Raw genomic sequence first — 22747 nt, forward strand, 5'->3', positions numbered from 1 at the left:
ATTTGTCATATCTTATATGCCAGATGTTAATATTATATTTTTTAATATTGCGTTAATTGTACAATCTGTTTCTGATAGACCTGATGCTAGCTATGCACTGTGTAAAGAGCCTTTGTCATGCTTATGTGGTTAACATATTATTGGCTTTGCACACTTATAAGTCTTTATTTTGTTGTTTTGCAGTTTTACGTTATTCCATGTTCAACAGTAAAGTTAAGAAATGATTCCTCGATTCTGTTGTCTTTGGGAGGCGTTATCTGACTGCCAAATCAAGCAAGGCGTTTGATACAAAGGGCAGAACACCAGCACTCAAAGTGACTTTTCGTCAGGGACTTAACCAAGATGATCTTACAGAGCTAGCATTCTGGGACAACCAAAGTTCACTAGACTCCCTTATTGACCTTTCTATTCGTCTTGACCAACTCTTCTGTTACCGATGACCAGGCAAATTGGCAAAGTCAAGCTCAGCATTGTGGAAGGCGAAAAATGCAGAAGAGGAGACTTTGTTACTACTACGGTGATCCCAAGCATCAGGTAGCACAGTGCCCCTTGCAGCCCACAGCTTGAGTGCACCAACAAGCAACCAAGCGAGTGAACCCCTCCACTCACTCCCCAATGGTGAGTCCTTCTCATTTTATTTCCTGTCAGTTATAAGAAGTTGAAAAGACACTCAGAAGGTCTCTCTGTTGTTTCAGCTTTGATTGACTCTGGAGCTGCTGGAAATTTCATTGACTAAGCCCTCGTCAAAAACCTCAAATTGAACAAAAAGCCATGGCAAGGCCCACTCCAAATTCAAATGCTGGATGGCGGAACCCACCAGAGGCATCGTGCATAGCATTCTCTCCACTATGCTCCAAGTCTAAAAATAATCTCAACAAATCTTTGACTAAGGTATGTTAAACACTCAACATGGCAAACATTCAGCTTGTTCAGTGTGTTGAGTGCAGGATGTTTAGTCATTCTTCCTCCATCGTTAGTAATAGCTTTATTTATGATAACTATTTATTAGTTAGCTCTCTGATGGAGAAGATTGCAGCATTAAAGTTGCGCATCTAGACACTAGAGAGGGTTAGTGAGAGTAGTTTCTGTAGGAAAAATCTGGGGGAAGTTAGCAATCCCCCAACTCTGGCATTAGAGCCCTCACAGTGGAACAAATTTGTGACAACTCGGCAGCATAATCGCAAAGCCAAAGCTAACACTAAGACTCGCCCACGGGAGGACCACTCCTCTCTGCTTCACATGTCTAACAGGTTTGCTCTCCTCAGTGAAGCACCCACTGAAAAACCTATGAGACCTACGGTTATAGGAGACTCTGTCTTACTGCACGTGAAATTAACTAGGCCTTGAGGGGCACCAGCAACCGGGGCGTTAGACATAGCTGTTAATCTTTGGGTCTTAGGCAAGCATAAGTTTTCAAAGGTAGTTTTTCGAGTAGGAGCTATTGATATATGCCTTTGTCAATCAGAGATTACTAAGAGTAACATTATAGATGTGTGTAAATTAGCAAAGGTGATGTCAGATGCAGTAATATACTCTGGCCCCATCCCAATGCAGCATGACAATGTAGCTTACAGCAGATTATGGTCGCTGAACTGCTGGATATCCAGGTGGTGCTCTGAAAGCAATGTGGGCTTTATAGATGGAGCAGTTCTGAGGACTTCCTAAAAAAGTCCTGTTATTAATACCAATAATGTTTGGGCTCACAGGAACTCTCTCTCTCTCTGCAATGTAATTAATATTTTTAATCCATTTAAAATCTTACAGCCAGTATTTAATAAGTTCCAGCCAGCAAAGTTATTTCTCGGCAGACGTCACATTATATCGCACTTATAATAAAATATCATAATAAAATGTTGTTGTGTGTCCATGTGCAACAATCTTTTAGGCTTTGTGAGAGATCACATACTGAATATTATTATATTTTTTTTGCCAAGCTTTAAACTGACAGAAAACCCAGTTGTCAGAGACCAATAGGCCTGTCACTGTTTTGAGTTTTATAAATAAAAGTGACTGCACAGATATTTACCATGATGTCTCAATATTTAGGGTATTGTTTGGATGGACAGATATGTTTTTCCTGCAGTAGAAAGAAGGAAAGATTCTGTATTCTGTTTACCCCGCATTACTTTTTGAATATGCTACCTGAAAGCCAAATATACAGAGGTCACTGGACATTACTGTATTCTCTTATTGTTTAGTGATATTTATCCTTTTCAACTTTTGTTGCTTAATCAACAGGACCAGGTCTGTTTTCACTACTTTGCAAGCAAACATAGCAAATTGCCCTCAAGGCTCACAGAACAGAATTTGAGTGGACTAAGGGCCACAGCTTAAATTACCAAGAGACCAATTATGCCAATGTCTACTTAGAGTAGTCATTGTTGGCCAATTATCTACACCTACTTATTGTAAACAATATCAGAGCTAACATTAGGAACATACATCATTAAATTTGGCTCTGTTAGCATGTTTGTCCCAAATGTATTTGCTTTGTTCATTTAATGATGATATGAAAACATGTCGATGGCTTACATTGTGCTAGCAATGTTTTATGGTGACCTGTAGTAAAGACATATGAGACATAAATATCTCTACAAGACAGGTCCAGTGCTGTGGGTTATCGGGTGGCATTGATCTTATTCAGGTGGTTACTATTCTTGTTTACAATGAGGGAATAATTAATCTAAAATGTTTTAATCATGTTTAAAATATTTAATTTTCAAATATACCCTTTAGTATATTCTGAATATATTGTATCCCTTTTAATCTGAAGCCCATTATTTTATGAGACTAGAGCTGATGTTACGGTGCAATGGTTGGTATGCAGAAAATTGCAGGCCAACAGGTGATTGACAGTGATATGACTAATTTGTGTCATATCGCTGTATTGTGGTATTGAAATGGGGAATGTAATATATGAGAAATAAGATTACTTTTCCTGTGTATAAGTGTATTTGTCATGTCACAGCCAGCTTCGGCCACAAACTCCATTTCCCACAACACACCACTGCAAACCAACATGGCCATATACCAGTCACATGATTTATTCACCCACTTTAATTCCCCAGACACTCACATGTGGCTCATTACATGCACACCATACAGCAAATAACCCGAGACAAAGGCTGCGTTCACACGGCAGGCAAAAGTGAAAAAATCTTTTTCTTCAAATGTGACACATTTGTTACTTGCATGGCTGTGTGAACAGCAAAACACACCTTGCATCTGACATTTTCAATTCCAATTTAGGCCACTTTCATGTGGTACTGATATCAGATATGTGGCAATGTCACCTCTGTCTGAACAGACAATTCATGCGCTTTTACATCAGTCCAACTCGACATTCATCATAATTTCGCACTACTGGGAAGGAAAGATGGAGGATAACAATGAAGGAGGATTTCAGTGACAGGATAGCGAGGTAACAGACCTCAAACATTTGGGGTGATGTTGCTGTACTGGCAAAATTAGAAGGCATATATTACACTCCATGCAATCTTTGAAGAGATCTCTCTGAAGAGATCTCAAAAGAAATGGACCAACACAGCCATAGGAGAACCTGGCTGCAGTGCCAAAGGAAAGTTAAAAGTTTAAAGAAACCAAGGATGCAAACCAAAGAAGTGGCCGTGACCGAATAACATGCCCTTTTTACAGTGAGCATGAATGCATCACATGACACATTGTTCCTTTTCACATACGGGTCAGTTTAGGAATGTGACATGTTCAGACTAATGTCAGAAATAGGTCACATTGAAAGCATAGTGCAAAAAGCTTAACAAAAAATTGGATTTGGGCCACTTTTGCCTGTTGTATGAACATAGCCTAAGTCTCATCCTAGCAATCCTAGTGTCCTTATCAAACCTTATGCTGTGCTCTCGGTTTTGCCTCTGGTTTATTAGAGCCTAAGCACAAGGGTGCAAAGGGCCCTATTGTTTCTGTTAGGATTATTATTATATTTTATTTTCTATTTTTTGGCATTTTGAGGTGTTTGCCATGCTCAAAAACTCTCAAAACTTGGCAGACACATCAGAAATGTTGGTCATCACTTTGTTGAAACCACTCATCTACAGCTGGTGAGTCAGTTCTGGTTGCATTCCAGAGGAACAAAGGCTGTTAGTAACCAAGTACACACTGGAATGGGGTTAGCTGGATGGCCAACTGTGCAGGGAATTTGGGGCATATTCATCCTAAGGGAGAAACTGAGACTAGTCCTCCAGTCCAAATCTGCTGACTTCTTGGTTGGCCCATTCCACCTGACCATTGGATTGTGGGTGAGACTGACCACAACTCCTAATTTTCCATTAAATGGGACCAAACTCTGGACATGATCTGTACTCCCCTGTCTCTGACTATGTCCTCCGCTATCGAGAAGTATTTGAACATGTGCTGGAAAAGTTTTTTCTGAATTTGCAAAGTCCAGAGGCAATTTTGCTAGTGGAATGAGGAGCAGGGAATTGGAGAAGTGGTCAATGATGACCATTATAGCTGTATTTCCTTGGGAAATAGGAAGGTCAGTCACAAAGTCAGTGGCTAAGTGAGAACATGAGCGTTGAAGAATGGGCAGAGGCATTAATTTACCGGCGGCAGGGTCCTGGGCACTTTGGCACTGAAACAAATCACATGGTCTCACACATCCCCTGCCATCTTGGACATCCTGGGGTTCACAAAACCTGTCAGCTCTTCCAAAATAAGTACTGGTGGGCAAGCATGCACACTTACAAACAGGTTTGTCTCATCATGTTCATGTCTCAACATGAACATTATATACCCAAATCTCTCCAGACATTCAGCTACACAACTCAGTCCCTTCCAGTGCATTCTAGGTTTTCCTCCCTTATTTCCATGGAATGCCAACCCCACAGACTTACCTGCAGTAGAGTAGTGGTTCCAGCAGAGCAAACATGTTTGGGAGAGCATGCACCAATTCCTGGAACAAATTGCTCAACACAAAAAAATACCACTGCAGATTGTCACAGAGGAGATACTTGCAGGTATGAACCAGGACACTGGATGTGGCTTTCCACCAGACTCTTCAGACAAGGATGTAAAAAAGCTATCCCACATATTCATAGGCCCATTTAAAATGCTCCAACGCATCAACATCACTTTTTGTCTCAACTTACCCTGTCACAGCCACCATGCTTTAGGACTGCTTTTCTTCAGCCAGAACTGAGGCTTTTATCAAGGTGGAGGGAATCATGAATAGCTACAAAGAAGATCAATGTTTTTGAATGACCTAGCCCAGACCTGAATCCAACTAAACATCTGTGGGGTGACATGAAGCCAGCTATGCACAGGAAATGCCCTTACAATTCAATGTATCGTGAATATTTTTGCAAGAAAGAGTGGGAAAATATAGCCAAGTCAAGATGCGCCACACTAATAGACTCTTACCCAAAAAAGACTGAGTGGTGTAATAAAACTTAATTGTGCTTCAACAAAGTACTAGTTTAAGGGTAATTGAGGTCCCGTTATAAAAAGAATTAGTATGGTCCTTGTTGGGCCGTTAGAATGGACTGCATGAGAACATTGCTTTGTGTTAGTCCAGGTGGATACCCCAAAGCCGTGCCTCTTCGCATCATCTCAGCATGCAGTTTTGTGGAGGCATTCTTCAAAATTATCTCCCAGGTTGGGATCCCAAAAGAGATTCTGACTGATCAGGGCACCACTTTATGTCATGCACCCTTCGCAAACTATAAAAACTCTTAGGGATTACATTTTTTCCTACCATCCTCATACGATGGCCTGGTTGAGCAGTTTAATGAAACCCTTAAAATACGATTATTATTCACATTACGAGAGGTCCAGCAAACCTCCATGGGTATAAGCTTTTTCCCTTACAAAATTATCCAGACAAATAATTACTTATTAATTATTGATTAATTAAATTATTTATCAATACTTGTCAACTATTGATAAAATCATAGATTGTACAATGGAAATCAGTAGGAGAGGATGGCAAATCATAATGACTCACGGGAACACAACAGGTCATATTTAGAGCCAGAGAGGCCTGAAAAGTTGTCACCTTTAAGAATAATGAATGGCTTAAGAATGATTATACTAGAAGTGATTATACTAAAAGTGAAGTTGTGAGTTATTCTTGATTCTGTACTCTATTACCCATAATATCTTTGTACAATGTTTAAAGGTTTTATATGTTTGTGGTAGCTGGGGCGTGGTCAAGCGCCAGTTTGTGAATGAGGGTGGCAATGAGGGTGGATTTGCTCCAAATATCCTGGAGAATAAGGAAGCTCTGGAGCTGCTAAAGACTGCCATCAGCAAAGCAGGTTACTCTGATGAAGTTGTTCTTGGCATGGATGTGGCAGCATCAGAGTTTTACTGGGATGGAAAATATGATCTGGACTTCAAGTCACCTGATGACCCCAGTCGTTACATCACCTCTGATGAACTTGCTGAACTGTAGAAGAGCTTTGTGCAGGATTACCCTGTGGTGTCCATTGAGGACCCATTTGACCAGGACGACTGGCAGGCCTGGGCCAGCTTTACAGGCACTACAGACATTCAGGTAGTTGGGGATGACCTGACCGTGACAAACCGCAAACACATTTCCAAAGCAGTGGAGGAGAAGGCCTGCAACCGTCTACTGCTCAAAGTGAACCAGATTGGCTCCTGTCCTGCAGTCCCTGCAGGCCTGTAAGATGGCTCAGTCCAGTGGCTGGGGTGTGATGGTGAGCCACCACTCAGGAGAGACTGAGGACACTTTCACTGATGACCTGGTGGTTGACCTGTGCACTGGTTCCCCGGTCCCCAGACACGCTGTCATCTGGTCCTCAGCCAGCCGGGAAGCAATCCCCCACGACGCCGGGCACTGGCACTTGACCTACTGGCAGACGGCTATGGCTCATCCCCTTTTCAGGCGGGCAGCAGCCGCACCTCTGCCTCCCGGTGGCCGGCAATAGGTCCTCCTTCCCCAGGTGGACGGCAGCCATTCCTCCCCTTTTCCAGAGGACAGCAGCAACCCCCCCCCCTTTTTGGGCTGATGCTGATGTCTCCTCAGTCCTCTGGCAGCCACTCTAGCACCACACTTCCTCAGTGCTGCGATCCTCCCACAGCGGCGAGGGTGGCTGGCGTCCCTCCTCCCACCTGGGTATCGGCACCAATGTAACACTTCAAAGATGGGAAAGGAGGAGGTGGGGACCGAGTGAACTCCAACGTAAAGTTTAATAATAACGGAAACCACAAACGTAGCACCAAACATAAAACACCTCGGCATCTCTCTCTCTCCCAGGTGTCTCCAGCTGCTAATTTATTACTCTCTCCCTCTGATTAGACAACTCAGTGCCAGGCATGCATCCTCACAGCCTGGCCCCTCCCTCCTCCTCGTCACAGCATTATATATGTAATTCTTTTGGCAGGGTTCATTTCTGCATGTGCCAAAGCTAGCTTTTCTAAATTTACATCTAATTTTACAACTCCGTGATGTAAAATATTGTAACTGTACCGGAAAATGATACCATAATTCATATAATTTTTATGTTAAAACCTGATAATAGTAGTATGGGTAAAATGACAAACTGAGCAATATATCCAAACAACTGCAAAGCAGTATTTTGTATGAATTTGAAAGTGGACCAGAATGCAGGATCTCTTTGTACAAAACATTTCTTTAAAAAATTTTAAACTGAATTGTTTTCATGGTTTGGAAGAATGGAGACCTGTGCTATTTATTCCCTATTTTCTGATGTTTTTGCTGTCAATTTTTGGAAACTCTCTTCTTGTGTATCTAATAATATCGCAGAGGGCTTTGCACTCTCCTATGTTTGTACTAATTGGTCTTATGGCAGTTGTGGACTTGTGTTCACCAATGCTTTTTGTACCACATATGTTGTTTAGTTTTTTATTTGACTGGAATGGTATTTCTCTTGTTGGCTGTTTGATACAAATGTTTTGCATTCATTATTCTGGGACATTCCAGTCTACTCTACTGTTGGCAATGGCACTGGATCGTTACTTTGCTATTTGCAGACCACTTTTTTATCACAAGTATATGGAAATATGTAACTTTTTAAAGTTCATCGGCATTCCTTTAATCAGAAATGGAGTCTTAGTTACCGCAGTGGTTTGTCTTGCGGGAAGACTATCTTACTGTGCAAACAATGTGATAGACCATTGTTTTTGTGAACATATGGCATTGGTTCAGTTGGCATGTGAAGATATCTCTATTAATAACATGGTAGGACTTTTGACGGCTTTCCTCATACCAGCCTTAGATTTTGTTTTTATTGCTTTATCTTATATAATAATATTCATCACTGTTCTAAAATCTGGTAAGGCCCACTTGAAGGCTCTTAATACGTGTATTACTCATATAATTGTTATCACTTTTACACTATTTTTTGTCCTAGTTTCTTTTATGTTATATAGAGTAAGAAATGATTTCTCTCCAAGCAGCCGTGTATTTTTGAGCACAATGTATTTACTTTTTCCAAGCTGTTTTAACCCAATAATATATGGACTGAGAACAAAAGAAATAAGGCAACAGTTTCTGAAATTAATAAAATACATAAATATATAAAATACATGCATCACTGTGGTTGGAATGCAGGTATGAACATTTTCAAAAAATATTCCAATGACTGTGTCACTTGTATAGATTGCGTGAATGACAATTATGCTAACGCAGTGTCACCAGAAGTAAATAAGTATTTCTTAATACACTATAACACAACAAAACACATTTAAAACATTGTTACTATAACAACTGTTAAATATTTGTGAGATGTACAGCAATCTTTGCATTACATGTCTTATTGTGCAATTCTCTTTATTTTGCTCAGATCCGATTTTCCTGCCTTAAAAGTTTGCATTTGTAAATTATGCATATCTTATCTACCAGCAAATTAACAGCACAAGCATTTATCTGAAAGATTTGCTGTGGAGGTCAGCCAACAGTTCATCACCTGATTTGTGCAAGCTGTAAGTGCCTGTTACTGAATTAAACTGAGAAATATTTGGACATGGGAGTAGAGCTAGCAGTGATCTGCGTATGCACAGTGTGATGTAAAGAAAAGACATGAATTCTGATTTAAGCCTTCATATTACACTTGAATGTCCACATTTATGAAATATGTGTTTTTTTTTGGTTTTTTTTTGCCTTAATAAAGCTCTGAAAAGCTCACGTGTGTCATGTTTAGGGGAAACATCTAATACCTCAAGTAACTAATTACAATCTATTTTTCCTTCTTGTAAAAAAGAAAAGGTTATTGGAATGTTGACTTGAAATTAACTCATAGCACGTAATAATATTTATGGAGCATGTAGCACACACATTTAACATGTTTAACATATTTGCAAGTTATGTATTAATTTACCAATTCTATTCAGCTATTTAATTATTGCACAAATTATGTATTTTATAAATAAACTTTATATTATACATTCTAAAACAGTTAAATCAGTACTACTACTAATGCTACTACTACTAATATTGTACTTTTTTACAATATTATTGGTTTCTGTAGGTGTGACGCCACTGTGTTAATGCTTTGTCTTATAACCAAAAAATAGCTCACACCTTTATAAAATAACATGGGGACAGATTTTTAAGATGTACATGCTTTTTTTAAATGAAAGGTATGAATGCAGTCCCTTTTTATGCCTCTGCCACTAGGTGCTTCAGTTTGAGATTCTAGTTAGTGCATTATTTCAAGAACAAGTGGTTCAATTTTGTAGGGTTTATATGGAATTATCATTGTAACCAGCAGATGAACTGATTAAATTTTGGAATTGATCCCAACAGGATCAAGGTCACAGCAATGTCAAATGTCTGAAATTGTTACGGGTCTTGGCGCTAGGATGTATATAACGTCATGCAGGGCCCGCTTGCCTAAGAGGACAGTATATGGTGTGGAGTGGAACCAAGTGCGGAGACAGATCGCAAAACGGCTCCACCTGGAATGCGAACGCCTCGAGCGGGGCACGAAGCAGGTAGGTTGTGTGTGCCGAGCCGTGGCGCTAGCCGCTGACCTAACTACGGGGATAGTAAGGTTGAGTGTCGTAGTGCTTGTGTGATATTGTGAAGGGCACAGGCTTGGGAAACTCAGAGCCTATGGCTCAACACAAAAGCACTGCAGCGTGGCAGGAAAATAACACGAAACGGCCCTGTCGTTTGGCCGAACTTGAAAGAACTAAATCTTTCCTTAATATTAAATATATCCAGCCCTGAATATTTTTAGAAAAACCTCAGTATTCACTTTTCTGGACATAAACCTCAATATTAACTAAACAGAGCAGCATGACGCCATTCTGCTGGGCACAGTACTATGTCCGCACGTGGAGCGTTATCTGTTGTTTCTCTTAATGCTTGGGGGTTACGTAACGAGGTTAAGCGCAAAGCTTTATTTCTCTTTGTTGAACAGTTTCGGTCAGACTTTTTCTTTGTACAAGAGTCTCATTCTGTGTTGTTAATTTTTGGAGGTCTCAATGGGGCAATTCCATATGGCTCTCTCATGGCACTGAACGCTACATTAAAGAACAGGTTTACTGGAGATGTTGTATTTACTGAATGTGATCCACAAGGACACTTTATATGCCAAGGAATAAAATATAATAATATAGAATTCATCATAAATATTTATGGATACAACAATAAAATGGAAAATGACAGCCTATTTGTTTCTATAAAGAATATATTGGTTAAATATTTAGACAGATTTCCAAACGCCATTTTATTGCTAGGAGGGGACTTTAATAGTATTCTAGATGGCAATATGGATAAATGGCCTGCTGGTCAGCCAAATAGAAATAGTACTAACTTAGATATCTGGAGAGTAAAAAAAGAGTAAAAAATCCTAACAATAAATCTTTTACTTGGACCAATAAAACAGGCTCACGCAATCAAGAACTGACTTTTGGTTAATTTCAGAGAATTTTAACAAAGATCTTATTGATGTGGAAATATGTCCCACGCCTCTTACGGACCATACGGCTATATATATTAAGGTGAAGTTATCCAACTACCGAAACAGTGCTGTCCAGTCAAGTTATTGGAAACTTAATAACTCTTTATTAACATATGATGAGATTAAAAAGGGGTCACAAGTTTAATTTAATATTACTGGTCCAAAGCTAAAGAAGAGAAACAATTTGGAATCCGCTGGGAACTCTTCAAACATGAAGTGGGGAAATTTTTAAGACAATTTGGCAGAGGTAAAGCTAAATCTAAAAGAGCTGAAGAGGAAAATATAGTTTCGAAGATCACCTACCTTTCTCATAAGTCAGTATAAACTGTTAGAGAAAGAAAAACAGGAATTAACTGACTTACAAATTAAACTAGATGAATTGCACAGTCAGAAAGCTAGAGGTGCATTTATCAGGTCTAGAGCTAAATGGATGGGGGAGCAACATTCTCACTATTTCTTCAATTTATAAAAACATCATTCCAGCACCAATAGTATTAATAAATTAATAATTAATGGGGTAGTCACAGAGGACTTAACAATTGTATCTAATTATTGCAGTGACTTCCACAAGAATTTATACAGCTCTAAATTTTGCCAAGAATCATCTGAGATGTTTTTGCACTCTGTCATTTAAACCTATTGATAACAATGAAAGGGAATTATGTGATAAACCCATCTTGGTTGAGGAGATTAGGAAAGCAGTTAATCTTATAAAAAATAATAAGTCACCAGTTACTGATGGGCTAACTTCAGAAATGTACATGTCATTTGCTGTTGAACTGGCTCCCTTTTTATATGAAGTCTTCAAAGAAAATATTGAACAAGAATATCTCCCAACCACTATGACTCAAGTTGTAACTACATTAATCCCTAAACCCAACAAAGACAAATTATTAATTGACAATTAGCATCCAATTTGTCTATTAAACATTGATTACAAAATATTTGCCTTATTGTTAGCCAGAAGGCTTAAGATGGTGCTGGACTCTATTATTGATGATACACAGTCAGGTTTCTTAGCAAAAAGATATATAACAAATAATATCAGACTAGTTCTAGACATCTTGGATTACTTAGACCTGATAGATGATAATGGTTTTATACTGTTCTTAGACTTCTATGAGGCTTTCGATACCGTGGAACATCAGTTTATTTTTCAATCTTTGAAGAAATTTGGGTTTGGTGATCTTTTCTGTATGGCTATTAAAACACTTTATATGAATGGCAATAGCTCTATTAAGTTAAAGGGTGGTACATCCCCCAGGTTTAGTCTGTCCAGAGGTATTAGGCAGGGTTGGCCCATTTCCCCTTATCTATTCCTCTTAGTGGCTCAGATTTTGGCCAACCATATTACATCTAGTCCAATAAAAGGTATATCTCTTCTCAACAGAGAATTAGTCATAACTCAGCTCTTTTCTTGCAAAATGAAAACCAATTTCCGGTTCTCATTAAAGTTATAAATGAATTCTCAAAGGCATTTTGACATATTTAGGGATTTTAAGTGACATATTTAGGGATTTTAATTATGAAGGACCAACAAAAAAGAACCTCTTCAAATTTGAATCCTTTCATACAAAAGACTCAAAAAAACTTAAACAATGGCTTTTGAGAGAGCTCTCATTAAGAGGTTTTACATAACAAAAGATAACAAAATGCTAAAAGAGATTGAGAAAATGCTAATCAATTTCATATGGGAAAATAGGACGCACTACTTAAAAAAGTCAACTGCCATAAGTCCTTATGAAAATGGTGGACTTAACTTTTTGGATTTTTATACGTTGAATAACACGTTTAAGATAAAATGGCTTAAGCATTGCTGCAGAAATCCTTTCTCCATCTGGAATGCTATACCCCTTCATTTTTTATCTAAACTTAAATTTTTTCCTTGTTTGTAAGTATGATAGGTCCCTCTTTATAGAGCACTGGTTTCGAAATGATATTATATTTGTGAATCAGTTATTTAATTGGTTTGGTCTTCTTTTTACTTATGAAGAATTCTTATCACAATACCATATCCCTGTTACACCAGGTGAATTTGGCAAAGTTTTTGGCGCAATACCCTCTGGAGTTCAGATGTTATTTAAGTCTCAGCTAGGGGGTAGTCACCTGCAATTGCCCTTGCAATTGCCCGTTATTTCCACTTGAGACTTCAATAAGTAAAATATGCTTTTGTAATAGTTCTAGTAACAGCAATACATCTATAAGAGCATTATTTCATAAGGATGTAATTACCTTACCATCTGTTATGTCATACTGGAATCAATTTGAAAGTAATCTAGATTGGAAGAAAGTCTGGCTTTTACCTAATACGTACTTAATAACAAATAAAGTTAAAGACATCTCCTTTAAACTCATTCATAAATTCTACCAGACTGAAATGTATATAAAAGAAAAATTCAAGAAGGATATTGATATACAGTCTTCTTTTTGCTCTGAAAGACCTGAAACTACTGCACATTTATTTTGTCATTGCCCATTTGTAAAGATATTCTGGGAAGATTTGTGTAATTTCATTTTTGATAATATTAACGAAAACTTTGTTTTATTATGGAGGTATGTATTGTTTGGTCTTCCAGAAGATAACCTAAATAAGAAAAACAGAACTGAATGTAAAGTTTTTATATATTTGATTAATTTAATTATTATAATGGCAAAATTTCATATGCATAAAAGTAAATTTAAAGGCAAGAAACCATGTTTTGTTATCTTTAGCAAAGAATTTAAACAATACATACACTCAATTCAGCATTCTTCAAAACAAAAAGCAATGAAAATAGTAAATGTGTGTACTACTTTAAATATTTTTGTACAGTAATGATTTGTATTCCCCCAGCATATCTGTTTTTGTTATTCTTGTACTCTTTTGTATTTACACTCTGTATTTTGAATATTATCTAATAAAAAAAAAAAAAAATGTCTGCATGCGGAGTGAGGCAGTCGGAGGGCTTATGAAGAGGCGCGGCCAGGTGCTGCATGTTTACGCTGATTACCCGCATGAGAGCACCACATTATAGAAGCCTGTGCAGGTGGCCGCGGATTTGCCACCTGTACAGGCTTAGCCGTTGGAGTCAAGTTCTACTTCTTGTATTTATAAACAGTACTTAAAGAAAAAAAATTGTTCTGATGGTTGCATAGCATTTGCCACTGCAATTAGAATGACCCCAAAACAACTTCACATGTCATAAAGTTGATGTGTACCTGCAAATTAAGGTGTGAAATTTTGTAAGAGAGTTCATGAAAAAAAAAATAGTGTTAAATTCAGTCCACTTTTAAAATGTATTATTTATTTAATATTATTTATTTAAAAGCATTTAGTTCCTATTATTTTACGTTTATGTATTGTATCATAGGATTAAGGAAAGTTTGCAACTTATTCATAGATGAGCAGAAATGGCAATAAATACGTAAATACATTACATTACACTCTTGGTGTGGCTTTGTATATATTGTGCCTCCATTTGCGAATTATGTAGTTTTTGATATAGCAACATCTTTTATAGCAACATCCTTTATAACTAACTTATTACTAGGTAACTAACTACCTAAATGAGCTCAGATCTACTGGGATCACAAGGGTATATTACCATGCTGGTTAACATAGTTCATTTCTCTAAAGCATGCCTGGCTAATACTTCTATCCAAGCTACCTATGGCAGTGGAAACTGCTGAGGTGATCTTTAATGAAATTTTCCACCATTTAGGCATTCCAGAAGAATCTGACAGAGCAATACAGTTCACTTCATGTCTTCATGTGAAGGAAGGCCTTCTGTCACCAGGTGAATGTGAATATAAGTGCATTTTCACACTCGAATACTGCATTCAGGACCAAATTTTAGGCTCATTTGGGAGTGGGCTGTTCATTACAGGTTTGTGTTCAGATAGAAGAATTCAGTTCGAACTGTGGCATGACTGTTCAATTCCATATGGCACTTTTGTGCACACAGGTTTTTTGGATGCAGAGTATGTCATCATGAAGGAGTATTTGCAAATCGGGAACTGATCTTGTATGCAGGCAGACACAAGCCATGCCTTTTTCAGTATGCTTTCAGTGCCAATGCCAGTGCTTGTGTAACAAAGCTGAGCTAATCACAGTGCTCCACCTCATGGACTGTGAGAGGTAAGATCCCAAGGAATGCTCCTGGATTGTGTCAGGGGATATTCTATATCGAGCTCTCATGACTGCCTTATTGTTATTGTGACCCTTGCCTTGTTTATCTGTACTGCTTTTGGTTTGCCCATTTGCCTATGTTTGTGTAACAAAGCTATAAATACACAATGTTAATGTTAATGTTAATATAATAAAACAAACAAAACAAATAAACAAAATATTCTGTTATGTATGGAAGTATTTTCTGGACTATTTTCAACTTATATTACTATTTCAACTTATAATACTATTTGCAACTTATATTTGCAATTGCGTTTTCTATTTGTGCATGCATAATTGGACGCACTGTGGCATAATTCAAATGAAAATGTAAATTGCATATTACCTTTTGCATTTTCGTTTACACAAATGTCCAATGTCTGCCAAATTTCAAATGGAAAAGCAGATTGCATTTGCAATTGCATTTGCCCATGTCTTACGAGTTATGACCCTGTCATATCGAAATAGCAATAGTAATTACCCCGTTATGTAGCTATTTCCTTGGCATCACATATGGAGCCTGCCAAAATTCAAATGGAATTGTAATTCCCTTTGCATTTGCATTTCCCATGCCTTGCACAGATACCTGTCAATCAGTGATGGGGGGTGGGAGTATACTATGTAGTGTGTTTGTATTTGGAAGTGACATTAGTTACAGTCGACGGCCAAGAAGGGAAATGTGTTGAACAGGACCTGTGAATGGGGAGCTGTCACCAATAAAAGGTAGACGGTCTTTGACTTCTGTGGTGGGAGGTAGGCAGTTTACCACCATGCTTGGATACTAGTGGTGCATCTTGGCGCTTGTCTTCCTGAGGAATACAGGCTGTCACCTGGACCGGGTGAAGGACAGGCTGTGCTTTCCGGGGGGTCAAGTGGTAAGCATGGTCCCCATACTCCTGGCCCCCAATGAACTTCCGGTTTGTCTTTGCTACAAGTCTCCATACATTCCGCAGAGCGTGTTGAGACTGTCACACCCCCCAGGGTAGCCAACTCCAAGTTTTGGCCCCCAAGGAACCAAGGCACCCATCATGGACAGACAGCCCCCATGCCCCTGCCACCCCCTGGGCATGACACATACCCCCAAGAGTCAGGGCCATGCCCCATGCCAATCTACCATCCCCAAACAGTAGAAGAGGGTATTGTGGCAGCCTGTAGCTCCTGAGGGGTGGCAACATTTGACAACAGAACAGTGGTAGCCCCAACAGAGTGAGAAGCTGTGGCAATTTTTGTTACAGTTCAGGAATGTTTTTACCATGGGTGAAGGCAATGTCAGGTTCACCCATCTAGTGCAGCCCATGGGTTGCTCTTGTCATCATTGGTCCTCAGGAAAAATGGCCAGTGGAGGTTCTGCATGGAGTATAGGTGACTCAACAAGGTGATGGGGAAAGACTCTTACCCCTTGCCATGCACTGATGAAGCTCTGGACCAGGTAGCAGGATCGACCTTTTTCACATCAGTCAATCTCTGGTCTGGATATTGGCAGCCCCCACACACAGAACCAAACCAAGGACTACCTTCTGCACCAACTATGGCGACCGGGTCCTTCCTTTGTATTGCCCCAGCTACATTCGTGAGACTGACAGAAAAGGTGCTGTCAGACATCCCCCAACAGTAGTGTGTCATATCTGGATGACATCTTGGTCCACAGTTCCTTCTTTCAGGCTGCTCTCCAGTCTCTGAGACATATACTGGAATGTGTAGCTTTGTCAGGCCTCAAACTCCATCCTGAGAAGTGCCAGTTCCTTCAAAGAGAGGTGTCTTTTCTGGGATACACGCTGGGTGGAGAGGGCATCAGCAGTTAGAGACTGGCCAACACCCATTGACCACCACCTACTTAAAAGATTTTTGGACCTGCCTCTTATTATAGGAGACTTGTGAAGGGCTTCTCCTGTGTGGCTACACCACTTTTCTGCCTGCTGCAGAAGGACAGGGACTTCAAGTGGATGGACTAATGTCAAACAGCTTCAGTGCACTAGACATAGACACGAGCAACATGGGAGTACTGTCTTAGGTGTCTTTGCTGTCTGTCCTGAGCTCCAGGAGGTACACACAGATTGCATGTGGCATGTGGCAGGTGGTCATCACCACAAAAGCCATCACTGTAGTGGAGATGCCACAAACAAGCCCCTATGTAGCCCCCCCATCCGCTTTCCCAGGAGGTCCACTTTCCCTTCTGATACAGCCCACTGAGGTCAACGAGCCCATTCCAAAACCCTTACATGCTTTGCCACTCAAAGACACATCAGACATGCTCCTATTCTCTGCCCCTTCCCGCTCCCCTCATCATCAGTAGCTATGGTTGAACACACAGAAGTGAATGTGAACTACCTTTAAAAGCAATCCACACTGTTGCGGTGCTTTTCATTGTGCAATTTCACAGCAGTGAATGAATGTGAAATGTAAAAACAATGAGCGGAGTATTGCTTTTTTTAAGAATTAAAAGGCTTATTAAAGTTCATAGGCTTATTAAATTAAAGGCTGACTTTGTGACAGACATAAGTATAATTGGGTATAAATATAATTACCCATTCCTTTGCATTTCACATTCATCACTGCATGGAATTCGTGACACTTCGATGAAAAACACATTCATGACACACTCAAATGCCTTTACCATCCAATCACTGCCCTAAGGCATACTCAGGGGCATGGTTGTAATCGAAGGGGAGATATGCCTGAACGAAAATGCAAAGATTTTCTCATGCAGTGTGCCATTAAGTTTGCTTCTTCTGCATTCCCCAAGGGAAGTCAAAAATATTTGTCAGGTCTTAATACTGGTTACCAGAAGAGCGCTCACTTGGGTCACTGCTTTCAATCACAGACACTGCAGCAAACATTCATGAGGTTTGAGAGAGAATTCTGGGAGGTATTTGATCACCTTGAATTGGGAAAAGACACCAGAGATAGACTCATATCTTTTAAACAAGGTAAACAGTCTGCCACTGATTATGCTCTCACTTTTCACAGCTGAAAGCGGATGGAATGTACTGGCACTAAAAATTGTTTTCTGCCACGGCTTCTTGATGCTGTGAGATGCTGCAAACAGAACTAGCAGATGTCTATTTTCTGGTGCTTGTTAACTCAGGAGCCACTGACAACTTTATGGAAGAAACCATAGCAAAAATGTTGAACGTTCCACTTATCCCCCTCAAAGAGTTGCTTAGTGTCACTGTCCTGGATCCCTGCTAGAAGGATCACCGGCACTCTACACACAATCTCTTTCCTTCATGATCACCAGGTCCCCCAGAATCCAGATTTTCTTGGAACACCGTAGTTGTCTACCCATAACCTGACAGTTTCATGGACAGAATGTTAGCTCACAGCCCTCATTGTTTTACCAAATATTTTTCTTTATATATGTGGTACCTGACACGCAGAATACCTACATGTACTTTACTGTCTGACTATGCCACCCCCTAAAATGGGCGGGGGAAACCCCTTTTCTCTCTGTAGTGTGGCTGATTCTAGACCCTGCCCGCAAAGAAACAGTTTACACAAGGCATGTACACAAGCTCAAATTTATTACAATTTTGAATAGGTACAATTGCTAATGTGAAAAAGAGACGAAGGGAAACTGGCTGGAGCTTCTCAAACTAATAAGGTCGGGTCGGCACGGCACCCACAGCTCCTCTCCTAGGAGGCCCTGGTGAGAGAGACAGACACAACAAACCCAACACCATACAAGCATGCAACATAGCAACCACCGCACACACAAGGTCAGTAATTACCACTACAAAATACCACACCTTGTTGCATGTTACCAGTACACACCAAAATAGTGTCCCCTCAGTGCAGCCCCCAACTGAATGGAGCAGTAGTGAGGTGCAGATCCGGCCTTGTACAGAGAACCTATACAGAGACAAAAAGAGGAGAACAGCCAGCTCCCAACACAATGACCACCGCGCTGGTTTGGTCAAGGCAGGGTTACACTAGACCAAGGACAAAAAAAAAGGACAAAGCCAAAGGCAAACAAAACAACCAACAAACAAACTAAAAAAAAAGACTTGTATGCTGACAATAAAACAGTGGCTGGCCTGGTCCTTTGCAAGTGTGTTCAATACTCCCCGCAGCACAATAACCCAGGAAGATAAAATGGGGCACTCCAGTGCAGAGTGTCTGCAGCCCAGCAACTCGATAGGAGGTCACAAGTCCTTCAAATGCCATGCAGTCACCTGTGTCCTTCATAAAGAGTAGAACACATTGTTCTAGCAGTCACCCTGTATGACGGGAGTCTAGTTGCAGTGGCAAATGGCAGCAGCAAGAGAGTGTGAACTCCACAAGCCAAACTTTATAATCTCCTAATGTGTCACGTGACATGCCTCATGTGACCCAAGACAAGCAGCCACACAATGCAGATCACATGATCCCCACACTGATTATCAGTGCAGGTAACCACCAACAAGAAAACACAGATTCCCACATATAGTTACTCTATCCAAGTAGAAAACCCAGATACCCCACCAAATATTCAGATTGTAGAACTGTATCTAGACCTCTTTGCAGTACTTAGCAAAGACAAAGCTGCCAAGCCTGTGATTGTGCCATTGACCTCCTGTCTGGCTCCTCACCACTCACCCCTCCTCACCTGTCTGGCATACTTTTCAAACCTGAGTCAAAAGCCATGGAAGAGTACATCCATGAAGCCCTCAACCAAGGCTAAAGTATATTAGGCAGTCCAGTCTTGACTACCAAAGCTTCAATGCTGTTATGGTCAAATACTGATACCCACTGCTTCTTGTCCCTTCTGCCCTCAAACAAGTAAGTGGAGCAAATATTTTCACCAAATTTCACCATATCTTCACAGCACATACAACTTGATCCATATCAATAAGAGTGATAAATAGAAAACAGCCACCACCTCTTAATATTATGAATATCTTGTAATGCCATATGAATGCTCCTTCAGTTTTCCAAGCCTTTATTAATGAAATTCTGAAAGAGTTTTTGAACAAATGTGCCATTGTGTATATCAATCATATTTTAATTTTTTCTCCATCAGAGATGGAACATATTCTGCTCTTGAAGGATAGATTTTTTGTTAAATTGGAAAATAGTGAATTTCACCAGCCATCTCTCAAGTCTGTAGGTTAAATCCTAGAACTGCAGGGGGTGAAAATGGACCAGTCCAAGGTGGAATCTGTAACTACCTGGCCCCAGCCTCATACCACCAAAGTTTCCTCGGATTTGCCAGTTTCTACTGCCACTTCATCTGAGGCTTCAGCTCCTTCTGAAGGGGAAATCCGGAACCTTAAAATTGTCCTCTGAAGCCACCAAAGCATTCCAGACCCTCAAAGAAAGATTCCCTAGTGCCCCTATTCTTCATCATCCAGGTCCCTCACATCAGTTCGTAGTGATAGTTGATGCATCAGAAACTGGAGTTGGAGAAGCCCTCTCACAATGTCAAGGTAACGCAGCCAAATCAATGACAGTCCAGGTGGACACTTTTCTTTACCTGTTTCAACTTCACCTTGACTTACAGACCTGAGTACAGGAGTACAATAGCAGATACTCTCCCATACAAACCCACTGAGCAATTTATTAGGAACACTATACTAATACTGGATAGGGTCTCTCTTTACTCTCAAAACAGCCTCAATTCTTCATGGCATGGATTCCACAAGATATTGGAAAAATTCCTTTGAGATTCTGGTCCATGTTGACATGATTGCATCACACAATACCTGCAGATTTTTCAGGTGCACTTTCATACTGCGTATCTCCCATTCTACCACATCCCAAAAATGTTCTATTGGATTCAGATCCAGTGCCTGGGAAGGCCACTGAAAAACACTGAACTCGTGTAATGTTGTCATGTTCATGAAATCAGTTTGAGATGACTTTTGCTTTGTGCAATATCATGCTGGAATAGCCATTAGATGGATAAATTGTGGCCATGAAGGGATGCACATAGTCAGCACCAGCATGGTCAGCAACAATACTCAAATAAACTGTGGCATTCAAGCCATGATTGATTGGTATTAACAGTCCCAAAGTATGCCAAGAAAACATTCTGCACACCATTATACCACCTCCACCAGCCGGGACTGTTGACACAAGGCAGGTTGGGTCCATGAATTCATGCTGTTGGTGCCATATTCTGACCCTACCATATGTGTGCCTCCACAAAAATTGAGATTCAACAGAGTAGGCTACATTTTTCCAGTCTTACACTGTCCAGTTTTTGTGAGCCTGTGCCCACTGCAGGCTCAGCTTTCTGTTCTTGTCTGACAGAATTGGAACCTGACATGGTCTTGTGCTGTTGTAGACCGTCCGCCTCAAGGTTCAGTGTGTTGTGAATTCTGCTTACCACAATTGTACAGGGTGGTTATCTGAGTTACTGTAGCCTTTCTGTCAGCTTGAACAAGTCTATCCATTCTCAGTTGACCTCTCTCATCAACAAGGCATTTCGGCCAGCTGAACTGCCTCTCACTGGAAGTTTTTTCTTTATTGCACCATTCTGAATAAACTGTTTGCATGAAAATCCCAGGAGATCACTAGTTATAGAAATACTCAAACCAGCCCATCTGGCACCAACAATTATGCCATATTCAAAATAACTGAGATCACATTATTCCCCATTCTGATTGTTGATGTGAATACCTGAAGCTACTGGCCCGTATCTGGATGATTTTATGCATTGCACTCCTGCCACACAATTGACAGATTAGATAATTGCATGAATAAGATAGGTGTACAGGTGTTCGTAATAAAGAGTTTGGTGAGTTTACATGAATTTGCCAAAACATGAATAAAACTCCAGAGTTTATCTTACCAGGATCCTGAACTGTTGGTCCTGTCACATCATGGAGGATATCAGAAAGGCTTAAAACAATGAACCCACTCCACCAGAGTGCCCACGAGAGAAGGTCTGTGTACCAGAGTTCATACAAGAAAACCTTTCCTTTGTATCAAGATATCTTCATTTGCTAAGATATTTTTTTTGCACTAAGGTCGGGCTAAAACCAAATAGTACTTATAGTTCCTTATAGTTCCTGTGAGCAGGGTTGCAAGGTTATGTGTATAATAGCAGTAAGTTGCAGAATATATACTGCAAATTAGAAATGTGTTGACAATGTTAACTTTTTCCCATGAAAAGACTGAAAAAATTATGAAAAATGTATCTTTTCTGTGCCTGAACATTTTGGCTAGCTTCAAGTGTGTTTGTGTGCTTTTTTTGAGATGTAGTTCACATGGGAATTTATATAAGAATGTATTTGCATTCATATTCAATTCTGAATAATATATTCATATTCAGTTACATCCCTAGTGCATGGTGCTCTGTGATGGACAGGCATCTCACCCAGGGTGTTTCCCACCTCAATCCCAGTGTTCCTGGGGTAGCCTCCGGATCTACTGTGACCCTGACCATGATAAACTTGTTACCAAAGATGAATGAATGAATGAATGAATGAAGGAATTAATGACAACAACGCACTTCTTTAGGTTGCCCTGGATAAGGGTATCTGCCAAATGCTGTAAATGTAAATATACATCTGGTAATACAATCACAAATTCGATCACTGACCGTTGGCTCTGGTACCAAGCACACCTATGAGTGTGCAACCTTGTGCTTGAACAAATCTGGGAGGCTGTTCCTCCGAATCACACCCCTCCATCTCCATTGTTCTCTCTCAATCACTTATGTGATTGTGTGCATAGTCTTTTCTACACAAGC

General features: G+C 40.0%; 1 protein-coding gene, 1 long non-coding RNA gene and 1 pseudogene across 2 annotated transcripts; 2 read left to right on the forward strand and 1 right to left on the reverse strand.

Annotated features, from left to right (window-relative positions):
* The first annotated feature begins 436 nt into the window (after nucleotides 1-436).
* LOC117599041 (alpha-enolase-like) lies at nucleotides 437-6923 on the forward strand (annotated as a pseudogene).
* Nucleotides 6924-7599: 676 nt separating this feature from the next.
* On the forward strand, nucleotides 7600-14620 carry LOC128320243 (olfactory receptor 52K1-like). Its single transcript, XM_053239936.1, has one exon. It carries the CDS (start codon nucleotides 7601-7603, stop codon nucleotides 8537-8539), a length of 939 nt encoding a protein of 312 aa, XP_053095911.1. The 5' UTR covers nucleotide 7600; the 3' UTR covers nucleotides 8540-14620.
* A 3954-nt stretch (nucleotides 14621-18574) lies between these two features.
* Nucleotides 18575-19467, reverse strand: LOC117599042 (uncharacterized). Its single transcript, XR_004579474.2, has 2 exons — nucleotides 18844-19467; nucleotides 18575-18715 (listed from the first exon to the last, which is right to left on the reverse strand). It is a non-coding gene; the product is annotated as an uncharacterized LOC117599042 (long non-coding RNA).
* Between the last annotated feature and the right edge of the window lie 3280 nt (nucleotides 19468-22747).

Source organism: Pangasianodon hypophthalmus, chromosome 14, assembly GCF_027358585.1.
Source record: "Pangasianodon hypophthalmus isolate fPanHyp1 chromosome 14, fPanHyp1.pri, whole genome shotgun sequence".
Lineage (NCBI taxonomy): Eukaryota > Metazoa > Chordata > Actinopteri > Siluriformes > Pangasiidae > Pangasianodon > Pangasianodon hypophthalmus.